The sequence below is a fragment of the Sinocyclocheilus anshuiensis genome, unplaced genomic scaffold (assembly GCF_001515605.1).
Source record: "Sinocyclocheilus anshuiensis isolate Anshui unplaced genomic scaffold, SAMN03320099.WGS_v1.1 scaffold542, whole genome shotgun sequence".
Classification (NCBI taxonomy): domain Eukaryota; kingdom Metazoa; phylum Chordata; class Actinopteri; order Cypriniformes; family Cyprinidae; genus Sinocyclocheilus; species Sinocyclocheilus anshuiensis.
Window position 1 is genome coordinate 252,164 of NW_015547685.1, and position 18,786 is coordinate 270,949.

Here is an 18,786-nt window from a genome sequence, read left to right on the forward strand (position 1 = left end):
GGAGATTTACCGCTGATTACAGAACCGGCTTTACTGACAAGACGCGCGTTAAATATCGCATGCGATTTATCGTGCATCCCTACTTCTATATAGTCCTCATTTGTAAGTCGCTTTGGATAGAAGCCTCTGCTAAATGACTAAATGTAATGCAAATGCAAATGTAAGCTGAGTTTTTACCCATCAGGTAGAGGTTCTCTGGAGTCGTGACGGGGATGTTGAGCACGTTACAGACATCATTGTCATCTCCTGCTCCTTCCCAGCAACTGGAGCCATTAGCACAGGTGGAGCTACCAGAGGAGTGCCTGCTCCTCACCTGAGAAAAAATTTCAACATCTCAGTTTTGCAGTAAAGCACACACATTTGACAAGACTGCTGAAGTCACAGATATAATATACAACTATCTAAAGATGATGACAATGAAACAAGTTGCTTACGGAGGCCAGGCTCAGCAAGGAGCCCGAAAGCTTGCTGTACAGGCTACCACTGGACACCACATTACACGAGTAGCAGTTCTTTGAGTTAGGAGGGAGATTTTGACACTCCGTCTCTGGGAGAAAAACAAAATACAGCCACTGTACCATTACATAATGTTAGTTTTTTTTTATTTAGTTTTATTTCTGGATGAATTAAAGTATTAATTTCTTTTAAAATAATGTTACTGACCCCAAACGTTTGAATACTGTAGTAGTACACTCTATACATTTTCTCATAAAATTATTTCAACTGTAATAATACTCCTTGTTGATTAAAGGTGATTTGCGATGTGTTTTTACCTTTTTTCAGTGGGACAGTGTTGAGGAACTCGAACGTTTCCTGCTCTACAGGCGAACTGGCTTTTTTCTTGCCCTTCCTCCTCCTGAAGCGCCGGGCGAGGTAGATAAGGGAGACCACGCCGAAGGCAGTTGCGACAAAGAGCTTCTTGGTGCCGGTGCTCAGACTCACCTGCTCAGTGAGGGAATGGAGAGACATAGGGCAACGTTTAACTTTGGATCAAGCGCTCAGCTCAAGGCCCAGAGATCAGAGTGAGAACTGCAAATAGGGAGAGGGTGAAACAGTCAGACAGGGTGACAGTAGGGATTACATGACTGGAATTGACAGCCTGGCATTTAGCTGGGCGTACGGTGATTGGCTTGAGCGATCTGATCTACTGAGCAAGTTTAAGCTAATCACAGGCACAACATTTATGAGAAGACACATAATACTATCCACTAGTGTCTGTGTGAATGACCTAGACATTGTTAAAGAGCAACACTTTCCTCAATTCATGTCCTTCATTAAAAAACCAAGAGGAACTCTCAAAATGACACCATGTAACACACGTAACACTGCCTATTATTAGCAAACAACGTCGTCTTATTTATCCTAGCTGCTACATGAAGCACAGCTACCCATGCCACAGCTTTTCCTACTTTGGCACTTCAGGAAATATGTCACCGAATAATGAAACTGTGAGTGAGATTAGAAAGCCATGGCAGAGGACGGGCCATCGCTGAAGACTTTCAGCAAATTATTCAAACTGAAATGTGGGTCTTTTCGACACACAAGCCAACACATTGCTTTAGAAGACTTCATATATAGCATCTGACTGGAATATAGCAGCAGTACTTACATGTTGTTGTTTTTTTGTTGTTGTCTTTTTTAGAGCTTGACCATTTCTGGTTGGTGTCTTCCTTTGATATACAGGTACAAAAGCTTTTGTGTTTCACAGTAGAAAGCCATACCAAAAAGGAATGGAACACAATCTCTTTGAAGGAATCAGTTTTAAGTCATAAGCTTGCAGGTGAGAATAGCAATGCTGGCAATGCCACCTGTGCTCTGTTAATACCCATCTTATCCATGGCAGTGAGCTCAGTGCATGCAACACACATATCCCAGCATTCAAAGATCAATCAGACACAGCTGTGAAATCCATAAAACATGACTAAATGGCTCAAAATGGAGATCAAAACAATGGCAAGCTGGTGAAAAGCCAAATATAAACTCATAAGCAAAAACTAGGTTGTGGATTTTCACATGTATTACTAATAAAAAAAAAGTAAAAAAACAAACAAAAGAAATTAAATAATTCATACATTAATTACATTCATACATATTATTCACGCATTTTTACAACTTAAAAAAAGCTAAAAATTTATCTGTATATCCATTTTTAACATTGAGGTCTACAGAGACTTAAAGGGTATGTTCACCCAAAAATGAAAATTTGCCTGTGTTTTACCCACCCTCGAAGCATCCTAGGTGTATATGACTTTCTTCTTTCAGACGAATCCAGTCGGAGTTATATTAAAAATTAGGGATGCACCGATACCGATACTGGTATCGGGCCCGATACTGAGCTTCTGTACTCGTACTCGTTAAAATGCCCCGATACCAAACGCTGATACCACACAGCATGTGATCAGTGCCATATTCAGACAAAGAAACACCGACAACAGAACAACAGACAGCAGAATGGAGTTGTAAGAGATTAAGGATGTCTACAAAGTATATGTATGCAATGAATATAATGTTAAACATTCAGTATTGACTGTATAGCTGATGGGCGCGAGCTGATAAAGCACGCTGCGTGGATTGAGCGTGCGGCAGCGCAGATGCGCGAGATTGTCGAGTGAATATACCTTTCTCACAGACATTACTGGAAAGCTTGTAGTTCGGTCGGATATGTAAAAAACAAGTAAGTAAATCAATGCACAAGTTACTTAACAGTAGGGAGAGAGAGAGAGAGAGAGAGAGAGAGAGAGAGAGAGAGAGAGAGAGAGAGAGAGAGAGAGAGAGAGAGAGAGAGAGAGAGAGAGAGAGAGAGAGAGAGAGAGAGAGAGAGAGAGAGAGAGAGAGAGAGAGAGAGAGAGAGAGAGAGAGAGAGAGAGAGAGAGAGAGAGAGAGAGAGCGCACACACTTCTGTTGTGTGATCTTTGATGTTCGCTCACTTAGCACATGCATCATTTGGATTAAAACGAAATCGTAAAAATAAGACCATTTATAGGGGCATTCACTATAAACATCATTTATTTTCAACCTTAGGCATACACGATCCTCGGTTTGAACTTCTAATTCGTGACCGGCGTTTTGTTTTGTTCTCTTATCACTTATCACGCAATGCTGACGTCCTACGTCATCCGCCGGAGCCGTGTGAGGCACGTTTTATTATGGATGCGCGCACTTTATTTGACGACTTGTGGACTGTTGCAACACCCGCTGACTGCAATGATAGAGCTTGGAATAGCCAGGACAATTTTTAATATAACTCCGACTGGATTCGTCTGAAAGAAGAAAGTCATATACACCTAAGATGCCTCGAGGGTGAGTAAAACACAGGCTAACTAACCCTTTAAGGTGGTCGCACATCAGACGAGAAGCGCTGCGCTGCGTCTAGAACCATTCGTACAACACGACGTAGCTGGGCGCCGTGGACAGACGCCGAACGGCACCGCCGGTGTGAGTACACTCATAGAAAACAATGTGTTTGAATTTTAAAGACGTGACGTGACGCTGCGCTTCTCGTCCGGTGTGCGACCCCCTTTACTTTCAAATGCCACCAAACAACCATGACATACAGGAAAAGGGATAATAGACAAAATGTGGTAAATTCATGCACAGACACAGGGAACAACCCAGGATGTATATAAAAAGCTTTGCCTAATATAAAATATAACCAATATAAAAGTGGTAACACTTTGAAATAACTTTCATTAATAATAACATTAAGGCAAAAGTGTGTACATGTGGCACCACCAATCAGAACTTCAAAAATGTTTTCAAAAAGGTTTCTCGGACACTACCCCTGTCTGGAACAGGTATGTCTGCCACAAAATCGCTCCAACAGCTGAGCCAATGTTAATGTGTCAAACTGGTTAACATGCTTAAACAATGCACTTAATGTTGATAGTACCAAGCACCTACAATTATGAGGTATTACAGTACCTGCACATCATGTTTAAAACATGAACAAACTTTATAATCTATATCATTAATGCACCACAAAAGTCCACAAAATCTTATGCATATATATATATATATATATATATATATATATATATATGTGTGTGTGTGTGTGTGTGTGTGTGTGTACGTACAGTAATGGGTAGATTACTTACAAACTGTAATCTGTTGTAATCTGATATAAAAATAAATAAATAATATATATTTCAAATATATTCCATTCATTGTTTTAATAACATGAAGTGCATTAAACATTACGTCAAAGTTGTGAAGGAACTGCAGGGGGTTTGTGAGTTTAATGAAAAGTTAATAATGAATTAAATCATAAAAATGTTACATTACATCAAATATTTTTTTCAATTACAACAATCAAAATAAAACACTTAATAAAAAATATGAAATATTATACCTGTGTACCTGCACATCTTGTGACCATGTGAATAATGTGTAATCATGTAATCAATTAAAAAAAATGTAGGCCTAACTGTAGTCTGATTATGAGTACTTTAAAATGTAATATAATGTAATTACAAGTACATACATTTTGGAACCTGATTACATAATCCAGATTACATGAAATCGGTTACTACCCAGCACTGTTTATATGTTTTATATATATGACGATGTGATAATCCTGGAATCATTAGGCTTAGAAAACATTTCTGCTGCTGGTCAGTTTACCTGTGGAAGGGAGTAATAGACTGGCAGTGGCAAGTCCATAAAGCGCAAAGCGGCCATCTTCATGGACACCTGTGTGTTTCTTAACAGGTCCTCGGTCATGATGCCATAATCCCTCTGGATCTCAACTACAGCCCATTCTCCACTTCACCAATTCAACCTAAAAGAAACACACATTTACATTTGTTATATCTAGATGTAGAATTAAGCATCATAACATGCACATCCATCTATCAGTTGAGGAATGACCAGCTGACCTGTTAAACCTCAACTGGAGTCTGACAGACACATGGTGACACGATGGTTAACTCTGTATTAAACAAATTAATAAAACGTATCATCATAAATACTAACCGTAATGGCACTGACTGTGGGTTATAAACTGAGGGCTAAATAATGAACGTACTGTAATGCTTACATTTACGATTTATCTCGAGACCCACCAACATTATTCATTGCGATAACTGCGCCTGTGTGAGAGTGTTATAATAATCTGGAACTCACTTCTGGTGCCACTGACTGGGATTTCAAAATAAAAGTTAATGATACTGGATTACATTTGTGGGAGACTCGGCTAGTTCATCCAAAAAGGAGAATTCTCTCATCGTTTTCTTACTTGTTGTTTCAAACTAGTATATATTCCTTGATATATTAAAAAAAGGGTATATTATGGTTTAAGGAACTGAAATTGGACTTGTAACGTCAAAGGATGCTAGAAATGACTAGATGTTTTTAAAGGGGTCATATGATGTTGCTAAAAAGAACATTATTTTGTGTATTTGGTGTAATGAAATGTGTTTATGCGGTTTAAGGTTCATGTTGGCAATGTCTAAATTATTGCAATAAAGAAGAGTTTATTTCATTAAAGCAGCAAAGAAAGTGCTATTTTTTATTTCTTTATCATTACAGAACACAGAACAACATAAAAATGTTACAACCACACTAATAACAAACAAAAAAACAATAACAAAACAACTAATAGCAAAACCAAATTAATAAAGATATAATCAAAATATTCAATTGAAAAAACGAAAAGAAAGGCATCAGGTTTGCTTTTTACAGATGCTATAAGTTTTTCCATAGCCTATTGCAATGTGTTATTATTTAGCAGAATGAACGAAAGGTTTATTAAGAGTTTTGGCTATTTTTATTTCAACATTCAAAATGCAGATTATCTGGGTTCATGTATATATGTTTCAAAGCTTCTATTAAGGTAAAATATATTATAATATGTAAAATTACATTACAATACATGTGTCATAATTATATATAGTAATATAATAATGTAATAAGAATATAGTGATGATAATAATATAAGTGTTATAATTCAAATGTTTTGAATTTAAATATTTAAGTAAATGTAAGCAGTTCAAGGAAAATTGTTTCATTTTTAAATAATTATATGACCTGAATATATGAATCTAGACTATTATAAACAAAAGGTAGGTAAACTGTGTATTCTTTTTACACCAATAGTGAATAACTTATAGTATAGTAGACTACTTACATACAATCCATGGGCTATAAATATCAGTTGTCACTCTGCATCTCCCAATAATATGTCTCAGTAAGATGATATTTAAATATTTCGTTTTATTATCAATGTACTGTAGTTTTTATTGTTGGGGGCAACAAATGCCTGATGTATCGTGTTTAATACGTACATTTTAACATGATTATTTTTTTAAATACTGACAGTCAAATAAAACCTAAGTACATCAGATGAGTAAGTAGCCTACATCTTGAAAAATTACTAACAAAATAACAGTTACGCTTGCTATTACTTTATAAAAATCAGTAAAGATTTCACAGCAAAAAGACACTGGAATGTTGACATTTTAAGGATGATACTAAAAGGTATTTTTTATGTGCTAAAAACGACAGAAGGTATGTAGTATATTGTGTACAGCAGGTTTTTCAGCAAGGTTTTGATCTTGTTGATAATTCAGATGCCTGAGAAATGTGATATCACATTTCTTAGGCACAATTTACTACATGCCTTCTGTCATATGCAGTGTTGGGGGTAACTCATTACAAGTAACGCGAGTTAGGTAATCAGATTACTATTTTCAAGTAACTAGTAAAGTAACGCATTACTTTTTAATTTACAAGAGAATATCTGAGTTACTTTTTCAAATAAGTGACGCAAGTTACTTTTTTTTCTCCGATTTATTGATTGACAGCTCTCCTGTCCCCATGTTGAGAGAAATCAGAAGTTACTGTAGTTCTAAAATAAATATGAATATGCATTAATTCACCTCACTCAAATAAGCACAAATTACTCTAGACAAACATTCTTGTGTCCTTTTTATTGCTGAAGTGTGTTGAAATGTCTTCTTCTGCATTCTACTGTACGGACTTAAATTTTCTTTCCCTTCAACCTGAGGCTTATTCATTTCACTTTTGGTGTGAAACGGCTTTTATATTGTTATACCTGGTATGCAGCACTTTGTTTAGCCCTCATGTTGTTATATGCGCTATATAAATACATTTGACCTTCTAAACTGTATTTTACATCAATTAAATAATTTTACCATCAAGAAGAAAAAAAAATCCTAAACCAAGTCCTAACTGCTCATCTCCTAACGTAATGTAATTGACTCTATGGCCATACGGGGGCGTCTGGGCTGGGATAGATCCCGCTCTGTCTCGTAGTATTGGGATCAATGCGCGTCTGTGAGTCGTTCCGCGCATCCACACTAGGAGGCACCGCCGCTGCCTGCTTCCCCCATTCACTAGTTCACTCTCAGCAGCACCCCTCAACAACCGGAAGAAGCTGTTTGAATGTGTCATACCATGTAGCACCAGACTGAAGTTAAAGTGTCCGACGCCAGGCGTTTGAAAACCAGCTGTCTGCAAACTGAAGAATACTACAGATATGTAGCTGACAAGCCGAAAGACATCTTTAAACCGCCGGTATCTTCACGTTGTTGATTTCCCTAAAGGTGCGCTAACGTTAATAATATATCACTGGCTTGGGTGAACCCTGAAATATGGCGTCTTTAAAGCTTTGCGTCCAGCAGAGTTGATATGAAAGAGTGCATTGATTCTGTGCTGTTGTAAGTGTTGTGTTGTGATATGAGCTGATGCAGAGGCAGAGCTGTCAGATGATGAGCGGCGCACTGACTTTAGCTTTAGCCCGCCGCATTCACACGCCTTCTGTCTGCTCTTCATTCACCGTAAACACCTCATTCAGTGACAGTCTGAGGGGATTTTAGCTGTTCTTATGGTTGTAATGACTGCAAGACTTATAGTCGTAGGAAAAGCTTGGGGGGAATATGTGCGTGACAGGCTGAAGCTAGTTGCTAAGTAGCCTAGCGAAGATTCTGGCTTATACTGACGCGTTGCTGGAGTGACGTCACACGCAGCTGTAGCAGCCCATAACTGTCGTTTACTGTATGTGATTGTACATGACCTCGCAATGCTATGTGCAGTGTTGGGGGTAACGCATTACAAGTAACGCGAGTTACGTAATCAGATTACTTTTAAAGTAACTAGTAAAGTAACGCATTACTTTTTAATTTACAAGAGAATATCTGAGTTACTTTTTCAAATACACTTTTGGTGTGAAAAGGCTTTTATATTTGCCAAAAATAAAAATAAAATTATTTTAAAAATAAACAAGAAAGCCCTGTCCAGATTTAAAAAGTAACGCAAAAGTAACGTAACACATTACTTTCCATAACAAGTAACTAAGTAACGTAATTAGTTACTTTTTGATGGAGTAACGCAATATTGTAATGCATTACTTTTAAAAGTAACTTTCCCCAACACTGGCTATGTGAGTATAGTCAAAGTCCCTTTAAATATAGTCTTTGGTATAGTGTACATAATAAATATATTACTAGTAATAATAATTATCCAGATTAATTATTACTTCTAATAAGTATTCGCTATCTGGAATTCCCAAACTATTTTAAATACTCTTTTGCATGTTTACGGTTCTCTGATGTGGGTTTATGGTCACGTGACATGCAGGTAAACAAATACACTACTTCATATTTCTTGATGAGTGTTTTATTTTGAAATAATTTTTTTTTAAATATTGTTATTATTATTATTATTATTATTATTTAAAAAGAGGTCCGCAAGGGGTATGTGGAAATATTTCGCGAAAAAGTGTTAAAAAATAACAAGTTAATTAATAAATAAAGTTAAGATTACAAATAAAATAAGATTACATATCAAAAAATTAAGAAATGTAAAATGAAGAAATAATAAAAATGTCAAAATAACTATATAAATTAGTAAGTAAATATAGTAATAATGAGTATAAATGTAATGTGATAAAATAACTTAGTAGAAATGTTTTCCAAACAGCATTTATATAGAAGTTAGTTGTTTATACAAGAAACTATATAGATGCTTTTTAAATTGTAGAATTTTAGGATGGGGATTCCGTACAAGAGGATGATCATATTTGGGGGTAAACATTAAAAACCCCTTATTTAATTACTTGTTAACTTTGCATCAACTCGCAAACCCCAGTTTTGAGAAACCTCACCATAGATTATATAGTAGTCTTGTAAATAGTCTCTGTTGTAAACCTGCACTCTTAAAAATGCTGGGTTAAATACAACCCAGTGCTGGGTAAAATAAGGACAAACCCAGCAATTGGGCTGTTTTGACCCAGCGGTTGGGTTAAATGTTTAACCCAACCTTCTTGGTAGTAACCCAACCGCTGGGTCAAAACAACCCAATTGCTGGGTTTGTCCCTATTTTACCCAGCACTGGGTTGTATTTAGCCCAGCATTTTTTAGAGTGTGGTTAGTCTGTAGATTTTTAAAGATAAAACTTTATGATGTTTTTATTTTTTTCAGTTTATATAACGTTAAAGTGCTTTGAGATTGTAAAGTATGTGCATGCCATACAGATTTTGCATGCATATGCTGTCCTGTCACAGATATTCATTAGGCTACAGGTTATAGATTGAGCACTTAAGACTCAGACAACATTTGTTTTTGTGTTTTTATCAGTGCTGTATTGTAGATTTGTCAGAAGTTTAAGACACAGCAGTGTTTTTCGTTGTTTGTCATTTCGCAATACATGTCTTGACCTTCGCCCTGAATTACACTTAGTAACCACAAAGACTTTTGTACACAATTTAGAAAATTAATGACAAATGTTGTACAGCTGCTCTTTCTTTACATTAACATTCACATTCACATGAAGTAAAATAGGAATTGAGAATAAAAAAAGATTGTAATTATTAAATGGAACATCTTGTACACCACTGAAGGCTTCATTACCATTGTGAAAACGCATGCACTTGTTGTGCATACTTCAGATCTTAAAGAGAATACAGTTTCAGTACTTTTTTTCTTAACAATCTTAAGTACACTTTCACAAAAATGCACTTTGTAATAATGTCAAACTAAAAGTTTTACTTTAAAATGTTGATATTCTTTAAATGCATAATATTTTTTAACAAGGGTAGACTTCATAAACATGGTGTTGTTTCACGCTGTGCAATAATGTAACATTGTGCTGCCTGTTGTTTTCATGGTGAATGATATTAATAGTTTATATGTTAGCAGTGAGATGCGTTCATATACAGTTTGACACATGGTCAGAGTGACTGATGCATTGCTATTGATATTCACTCAGCATTGCCCGGGTCTAACTTGCTTCTGGTCTAATACTTATTCTATCCAAGACAAGTGTGTGTACTACAGTGTGTTCATTTTGGCCGTTTGGACAATACTAGAGGTCGACCGATAGTGGATTTTGCCGATACCGATAGCTAGGTTGGACCACACTGGCCGATACCGATTAATTAACCGATAGTTTTTAAAATGGATACTGAACAAAAACTAAAATAATGCTTTATTAAAAAAACAGTACTGAACCATACTAGTAGTAGTAGTAGTAATAATAATAATAAAAATGTTGAAATTAACACGCTCTAACAAGGAACAATACTTACACAGCTTTCATTAATCTTATTGTTACAAATGGACTCTTATTTTAAAGTGTTACCATTTAATTTCAACAGTCATGCTTAAAGATGCACATCTTTAAATATATACACAAAGGTCGGTGCCGATTAATTGGCAAAACCGATACATCGGTCGACCTCTAGACAATACGGCATATGTCCAGTGGTTTTAACCCTGTTACAGTTGTCTCTGTTATGCAGAATGACAGATCAGGGCAGAGACGCACAAACCCAAACTGTTTTCTGTTAAAGATTAAAAACAATTGTCGGAAAATGAACAAAACAATGTTTTGTCAGTCGGACATTTTTAATATTCAGTGAACTTTGTGTTGCAAAATGATATAAAATATTAAAAAATGTCCATTTAAAACGCTGTATTGCTTTTCATAAGCAGTATTAAAGGAATAGTTTGAGAACATTGTGAACATTTTTGTGGCTTAAGGCATACGATTCATCATTTACTCATCCTTATGTTACAGAACTGTATCCTTTTGTGGAACAAAATAGGAGATCGATGAGAGGAAGTGATTATAATGGCGAAGCTTCAAAAGTACCTAAAAGGATAATAAAAATAGTTCATATGACTTGTTCTATGCTATATCATACTATATTTATCTCAAATGTGTCTCCATTGGCCACTTGTGTTTGAATTTTAAGGGGATGATCTCATTTCACCAGCATGGCTGAGTGTTCACACTATAAATTATGTGTTTTTAAAGGGGTCATACGATGCGATTTCAATTTTTCCTTTCTCTTTGAAGTGTTACAAGCTCTTGGTGCCTAAAGAAGATCTGTAAAGTTGCAAAGACTAAAGTCTCAAATCCAAAGAAATATTCTTTATACAGTATGGTAGGGGCGTAACATTTCCGTCACACACTTGAGGTATTCGGCCAATCACAACGCACTGGATAGCTGGCCAATCACAGTACACCTCGCTTTTTCAGACTGATGAGCTTTGTAAAAATCGATGCGTTTCAGAAAGGTTTCAGTAGAGGAGAAACAATAATGTACAGTATGTGGAAAATAATGTGTTTTTTGAACCTTAAACCACATAAACACATTTCATTACACCAAATACACCAAATAATGTTCTTTTTAGCAGCATCATATGACCCCTTTAATAATTGGATCCCAGATCCTGGATATTTAAATAGTAGTGTACACTAATGTGTTCATCTCTCTCTCTCTCTCTTTCCAAAAGAGTGATGTCGGCAGCGTCAAGCAATGATTGTCCACACTTGGACTGTGTGGGGGAGATCACCAAGGAAGAACTCATCCGGAAGTCCCATGTGAGTTTCCACCAAGACCCAATCACACCCTCATCATATTATTGCTTCCACCCATTTCTCATAAGCCAAATGTAGTGTGCATTATTAACAAAGTATAATGACCCTGTTACAGAGTTTGCGAAGTTGCCATAGGGACTAATAATGCGTTGCTGCCTCACATATAAGAGCTTAGGCTATAAACAGTGCATGCTGTTGAAAAGAGTGTGATGGAATCAATGTGCAGTTTTGTGGATGCTTTATACTTTATTGTAGTTTAAAAGCATTTGCGGTTGCCGTATAATTGCTTGCCAGATTGTACCTTTATTAATAGAAGAGTTTTTCCATAATGTGTAATATGGGCTCCATTGCATATATACACAACCATTCAAAAGATTGAGGTCTGTAACATTTTTATGTTTTTGAAATAATAAGTCTCTTATGCACAACAAGGCTGCATTTAGTTGATCAAAAATACAGCAAAAAACAGTAATATTTAAAACAATTTCAAATAACTGTTTTCTGTTTTAATGTGATTCCTGCAGTGGCGGTTCGTGGGTTTTAAAATAGAGGAGGCACACTAATTGTATTGGTCTGGGATCCCTGCCGATTATTATTATTATATTATTTGCTTAACCACTTTAAAATGGCTTTTTGGTTGCTTTTAGTCAGAAAACGTAAAGAAAACGACATACATACAGCAAGATAATATAATTTCACTTACCTGGCCTATCACTTGAAGCAAACATCCATCCCTTCTTAAAAGTCTGTGTTAAAAGAGAGCTGCCTGTTGCGCCATTTAATTAAGCCGACTGCTGTAGCCTATATCCAGCTTAGGCTGTTTTCCCTAAATTTGTATATATACTGTTTGAATGACAGCTTGGTAAATCTGTTGGCAATCAAATATTCAATATCGCTACTCATCATAAGTACTTGGTACATTATCAGCGCAGCGGCAGCCGTTCAAACTAATATCACGTAATTTACGTCTCTATGATGATTGGTTGATATCAGAAGGGAGGCTAGCCTCCCTTGTGAGGGTTCTTTTCGCAACACTCCTCAGCGCTGAAAGTGAACACTCGATGGTGATTGGCTAATTTTTTTTTACCAACGGAGGCACGAGAGCTCAGCGCTCCCCCGGCCTCCCCCTACCCTTCTCTATCATTAGCAGTTGTAATTACATCAGAAGATTCGGCACATTCGCGATAGAAAAGCGGCGCTTTCACGTTATGATATTACAACTGTGAAATTACAAATAAAAAATACACATTCTGAGACATGAACTGAAATGAATTGTGAATTTTATTAACATTAAATCGTTCTCCTCCCATTTTCACCTCAAAATTATGGGGAAGCTGTGCCTCCCCTGACGAGCCGCCACTGGATTCCTGTGATGGCAAACTGAATTTTTAGCAGCCATTACTCCAGTCTTCAGTGTCACATGATCCTTCAGAAATCATTCTAATATACTGATTTGGTGCTCATGAAACATTTCTTATTATTATCATCAATGTTGAAAACCATTTTGCTGCTTCATAATTTTGTGGAAGCCATAATAAAATGTTTTTTCAGGGTTCTTTGATGAATATAAAGTTCATAGGAACAGTTTATTTTAAGTCTTTTTAACATTAGAAATGTTTTTACTGTCACTTTTGAACAATTTAATTATCCTTAATAAAAAAAAAAGTATGATTTTAAATTAAAATAATTTAAAATAATCTAAACTTTGAAACGGTGCTGTACCTGGCATAAAGACTTGATAAGACACTTAAGTATAAATGTGTTTGTTTTCAGGGTCAGTGTCAGGACTGTAAAGTTGGGGGACCAAATCTTTGGGCCTGTCTAGAGGTAAGTTATCTTTTTATTAGGTAATGATCTTCAACAAGGTTGGTGTGTGATAGGGATGCACCAATATTAAAATACTGCAGTGATAGCGATTAGCTGCAAATTATTTTGATGTTATACCTTATAACTGATAAATGGCTGATATTAGAATTCTATGCTATTTTGTGTAAAAAAAAAAAAGTTTTATGAATGGTGATGTGGAATTCTTAATTATTGAAAGCTAGTTCATAATGAAGAGTATAATTTCATTTCATGTTTATCTCTCACTCAGAATGGCTGTTCATATGTTGGCTGTGGGGAATCACATGCGGACCACAGCACTGTCCACTCTCAGGTCAGTCATCTTATTCTTTGTTTCTACCATTTCTGTGCAATAACTATTCAAATCAATGCACTTTGTGTATCAACAACTATTTGTATATTTATAATATTTTACTGAATTTTATTTAATATTTAAAAGAAATATTGTGTTTGTATAAGCGTACTTACAGCTTAAAGGGATAGTTCACCATCTGTTGCTGGTCCCCATTGACTTCCATAGAATGGAAGAAAAAAAACACTATGCAAGTCAATGGCGACCAGCAACTGAAGTTGAACTATCTCTTTAAGATGTTTTCACCTACAGTGAGCTGTCATTGTACATTTCAGATATGATTTGTGACCCTTATAGCATTACAGCTTTACGATTTCTTTTGTTGGCCGATTTAGACAGGTTTATCTGATCCCTGATCACATGTGTCACTCTGTTGATTTCTGTTATTGTCATTGTGACTGGAGGCTTGAATTATGCTATGAATCGCTGAAGTGTGCTTTGAATTGCAGGCTGGCCTGTGGATGAACTCATCCATTATTAATCAGCGCTCCAGTGGGGATCTCCCTTCCCACTAAAGCCCATTCTGATTACCCATTACCAAAATCCTACAATGCTCTCAAAACATCCTTGTGTCTGTGTGAAAGCGACTGAGAGAAGACAGAGCCTATAACCTGCATATGCTGAAGTAAACAAAATTCAGCCCATGTTTTTTCTTCCACTAAGTTGTTTTCCTCTAGCAGGGTGCTTGTGGGTATAGAGCGCTGCGGTGATGATGTGTTTTTGTATGTGAACACAGAAGGTAGCATCACTCTGGTTGCCTCGTCAAAAACCCAATAAGATTTTTCCATTGGCTTTAGGATTATTACAGAAAATAAGCTTTGTGAATAATGAAAGTATATGATTCTTAAACATTTTGTTCATAAAGATAATCTTCACTGATGGACACAACATTTGTGAATTTTAAAGTGCCCCTATTATGGGTAATGAAAGGTTCATATTTTGGTTTTGGGAGTCCCCAACAACAGGTTGACATGCATGCAAGGTCAAAAGACACTTTCATTGTCTTATAATATGCATTGATTTTTACCTTACTTGCTCAACGACTCCCAAACGATTCGCTCAACGATTAATTTCTCCGAACCCCTCCTTTGCGTGACGCTAATCTGTGGTGATTGGTCTGATTGGTCTAATTTCCATTTCATCTTGCCTGTATTGCCTGATAAAGCAGCATTTGTGAGTGCTAGTGATGCGCGGATGGCGGGTTATATCCGCGGGCGCTGCGGATAATCCGCGGGTCGGGTAATAAAAAAATGCATTCTGATTATTTGCGGGTGGGTCGCAGGTGGATACAATAAATAATTAATGATGCAAATATTAACTACATTTTCTAAAATATGAACGTGTTTTAAATAGGCTACAGAAATTGAATAAACTGTAAATTAACATTAAAAGTTATTCAACAAAACATTATTTAGTCAAGAGCAGTGAGGGATTTTCACTGTCTTTTGTTGTTTGATTAACATTAATGACAGATGGCACAGCTTTATTAGGCTGCTGTCACGACCTATTTCACGGATCCAATACTGATACTCGTGCGTTTTATTTCGCAACTGGTTACATTAACTTAAGACAAAACCGACAGTGCTTTCTCAATTTGGTACTTGCAGCGCGCGCTTTGGATGTGACTATGAGCGCACAGAAAAGCGCCTCTGGAGCACGCGAGTACCGAATGGCTTAAAAAGACTTGAAAATAATAAATTTTTGTGACGATGCAACAATTCTGTCAACTGTCCCGAAACGCGAGCTAAAGTCTTATATCGCAGCGTGCAGCAGCTCTAGATGCATCGATGTGAAGAGAAAGCCAAAGAAAGAAGACGCGGTACAGCTGAATCACTCGCTGATTTCATGGTTTATGTGCATTTATTTACTCATCTAACATACATGCTATATTGAATAAAAATTTTGCAGCAATTTCCCTCATTTTAAAGTCGAAAGCTGCGGGAATGAGTAATGCGATGAATGCGTAATCCCGCAACGAAATTCAGGACCTGATTAAACAGAGAATTGTGAAATAGATTTTCCTGACTTTTCAAAAACTTTCTGGGTCTATTTATTTTTACAAAACTTTTCCAGGCCTGGAAATTGCTGTTCAATAACTTTTCCAGGTTTTTCATGACCGTACGAACCCTGAATGCGATGATCGGGTGCGGGTCGGGCGCGGTTATCTAAATCAGACAAAAATACAGGTGCGGGCGGTTGGCAGGTGGATAATTTATTTGAAGCTGTGGATTCGGGTGATGTTTTAGCTCATCCGCGCATCACTAGTGAGCGCAGTGCTGCTTTGTTTACAGCCGTTACTGGGGAAACCGCAATTTTTACCGCTCTAAAAGCGGCACCTAGTGGCAAAGAATGAATTTGCATTTTCATTCAGACCAACGCAAAAAGACCAACAAGTGGGTGTGGGCAATATGCTAATGTTTCATGTTGACGTCAACATGAAACGACTTGGGATTCGTTTTAAAAACGACTTGTTTCAATGATTCAAAGTCGACTCTTTCTTTTGAGAGACAATACATTTATACACAGTGCACTTTCAGTTTTAAAACTTTGCAGGATGTTTCCATTTTATTCGAGCTGTGTTACACACTGCATGAAAGGTAATTTTCAAGAATCCATAATAGGGGCACTTTAAAGCCTAAATGCAATCGGCAGAATTAAAAAGCTAAACATAGGCTATAAATGAACTATACAGCTGTTGCATCACTGAAACACAATAAGGCTGTAAAAGCAGACTAGTGAGTAGAGGTTTCCTGTTCAGTGTGATGACGTTTAATGTCCTTTACTGAGGACATTGTAAATCCTTTACAGATTATAATTCTGATTTGCAAAAAGGTCTAATATTTGATGATATAATATTTGATAATGCTCAGTTTAAAAATATAAAACAAACTTTCTATCACAATTTTTTTTTCACAAAATAAGAATGAAGATTTTTCAAATATGTTTCCACTTTAATTCACTTAATCAAAATAACAAAAGCAGTCAAATGTCAAAAGTTTTGGATTTAATGACAGAAAGAAGTATTCAGTATGTTTCATTTAACTTAAAAACTGAAAAAAATTGAAAAATATGTTTGAATACTCCATGTAAGGTCAAATCATTAAAAAAAATACAAGTCTGTATCCACAGATGTAGCAGGCAAGTTCTGGGTCATGTTTGCATTTTCTTCTGTCACTGGCCATAATTCTAACCTTGAAATCAGGATTAGGCATAAAATAATGTCTTGAATCATTCATGCGTGTAAAAATCAGCAGAGAATTCAACAAATAGTTGTAACCTGGCTCAGAGGAAGATAGGAATCATGTCTTTGTGTCAGTTTATGGTGATTGAGGGATGACACAAGTCTTATTACTTTAACAAATGGCTGTTGAAAGGAAAATGCTACAAAATGCACGTCATATGTGCCACGCTAGAGCAAAAAAGGCTGTATTTTTGGAATCAGCACCCCAAAATTTGTAAGAAACGTGTATTGAATATCATTCAGCAAGTATTATGTAGGCCAGTTTTATTATTATTTATTATTTAATCTTTTTTAATTTTTTTATTGTGTAAACTGCCAGGATCATGAGTGCACTGGGCGTACCACAGTTTATAATGTAGATGAGTTTTCTATTATGTTATCCTTGCTGTGCTGTGAGTTCAAATGGATATGGGCATGTATTACATCTGATCCATCACTGAAATGGTCAGAGTTGCAGATTTTTGGCAGCGTTTGTATTTTGGCACTGCTCTCATAAATGTTTTAATGCCCCTGTCTGGCTGCAGTTGCACCAGTTCTAGTGCCGCAGTGAAAGCAAATCCAGACACATGAATAATGTAGAGACCCGTTAGCCACCGCTGTGTGCTTGCCCTGGCCTCACGTCGCCACTTCCCATTTCCCCTGGTTTGTTTTCACTCTTGCTGCAACACACGTGTTTTGCCCTGAATTTTGAAGAGTCTTTCTGTTGCATTGTAGGTTTCATATGTAGAGAAAGAGCTCGGCACTCTGACTGCCTTTATTTAGGAAGTAAAAAGGCACTGATATAGAAATTTTGGCCTAATAACTGGCAGCTGATATTTTAAATCTATACTGTTTTGTGAGATGTTAATAAAAAATGTGTTAACAATAAAGCTTCAGTGTAGAATTTGACATGTTTTAAATCATACAAAACCATTTAAACATTTTCGGCCCAGTGGATTTTGATTGAAAATATTAATTCAAAGGCCAAAATATAGTCTGTGATTCTTTTTTTTTTTTTTTTTCGTACAAAACAGTTGCAGGGCGATCATTAGTTGATTTCAATTGAAATATTCATTGGTTAATTAAAAGAAAATACATAACAGGGTTTGAATGGAGCCCCCTGCAAATGATAAAATTACACCACTAGGCTCACTAGACTCATGACTCACAGTCTTTAAATGAAATCAGTCATCAAAGATGGGTAATTGGCTAACAAAAAAAAGAGTTTTCTGGATAAATTGGGGATTTATAAATACACAACATGGTTAATCCACATATTGACAGCCTCTGAACTTGGTCAATACTAATCTTATATACAGGCACTGGACTAAAAATACATTCAATCAGTCATCGCTCCCAAAATGAATTCAATGGGTCATCTTGTTAATGCTATAAATTAATTACAACAATAAAAGAAAATTTCATCATATGTTGTATACATATGTTCCTGTGGTTCAGTGGTAGAGCATTGCTTTAGCAGCGCAAAAGGTTGTGGGTTCAATTCCCAGGGAACACACATACTGGTAAA

At 36.3% G+C, this 18,786-nt stretch overlaps 2 protein-coding genes across 2 annotated transcripts in view; one reads left to right on the plus strand and one right to left on the minus strand.

The window, feature by feature from the left end:
* LOC107703235 (mitoguardin-1-like) overlaps positions 1–4,742 on the minus strand; it is a 15,660-nt gene extending 10,918 nt beyond the window's left edge. The window contains exons 1-4 of the mRNA XM_016505782.1: positions 4,621–4,742; positions 774–942; positions 435–547; positions 178–313 (exon numbers count right to left, since the gene is read on the minus strand). Coding sequence (XP_016361268.1) covers positions 178–313; positions 435–547; positions 774–942; positions 4,621–4,719 — 517 coding nt within the window. The 5' untranslated portion in view covers positions 4,720–4,742. The remainder of the gene's footprint in view (positions 1–177; positions 314–434; positions 548–773; positions 943–4,620) is intronic.
* A 2,566-nt stretch (positions 4,743–7,308) lies between these two features.
* LOC107703237 (ubiquitin carboxyl-terminal hydrolase 33) overlaps positions 7,309–18,786 on the plus strand; it is a 33,360-nt gene continuing 21,882 nt past the window's right edge. Inside the window, exons 1-4 of the mRNA XM_016505783.1 lie at positions 7,309–7,562; positions 11,757–11,844; positions 13,615–13,668; positions 13,937–13,999. Coding sequence (XP_016361269.1) covers positions 11,761–11,844; positions 13,615–13,668; positions 13,937–13,999 — 201 coding nt within the window. The 5' untranslated portion in view covers positions 7,309–7,562; positions 11,757–11,760. The remainder of the gene's footprint in view (positions 7,563–11,756; positions 11,845–13,614; positions 13,669–13,936; positions 14,000–18,786) is intronic.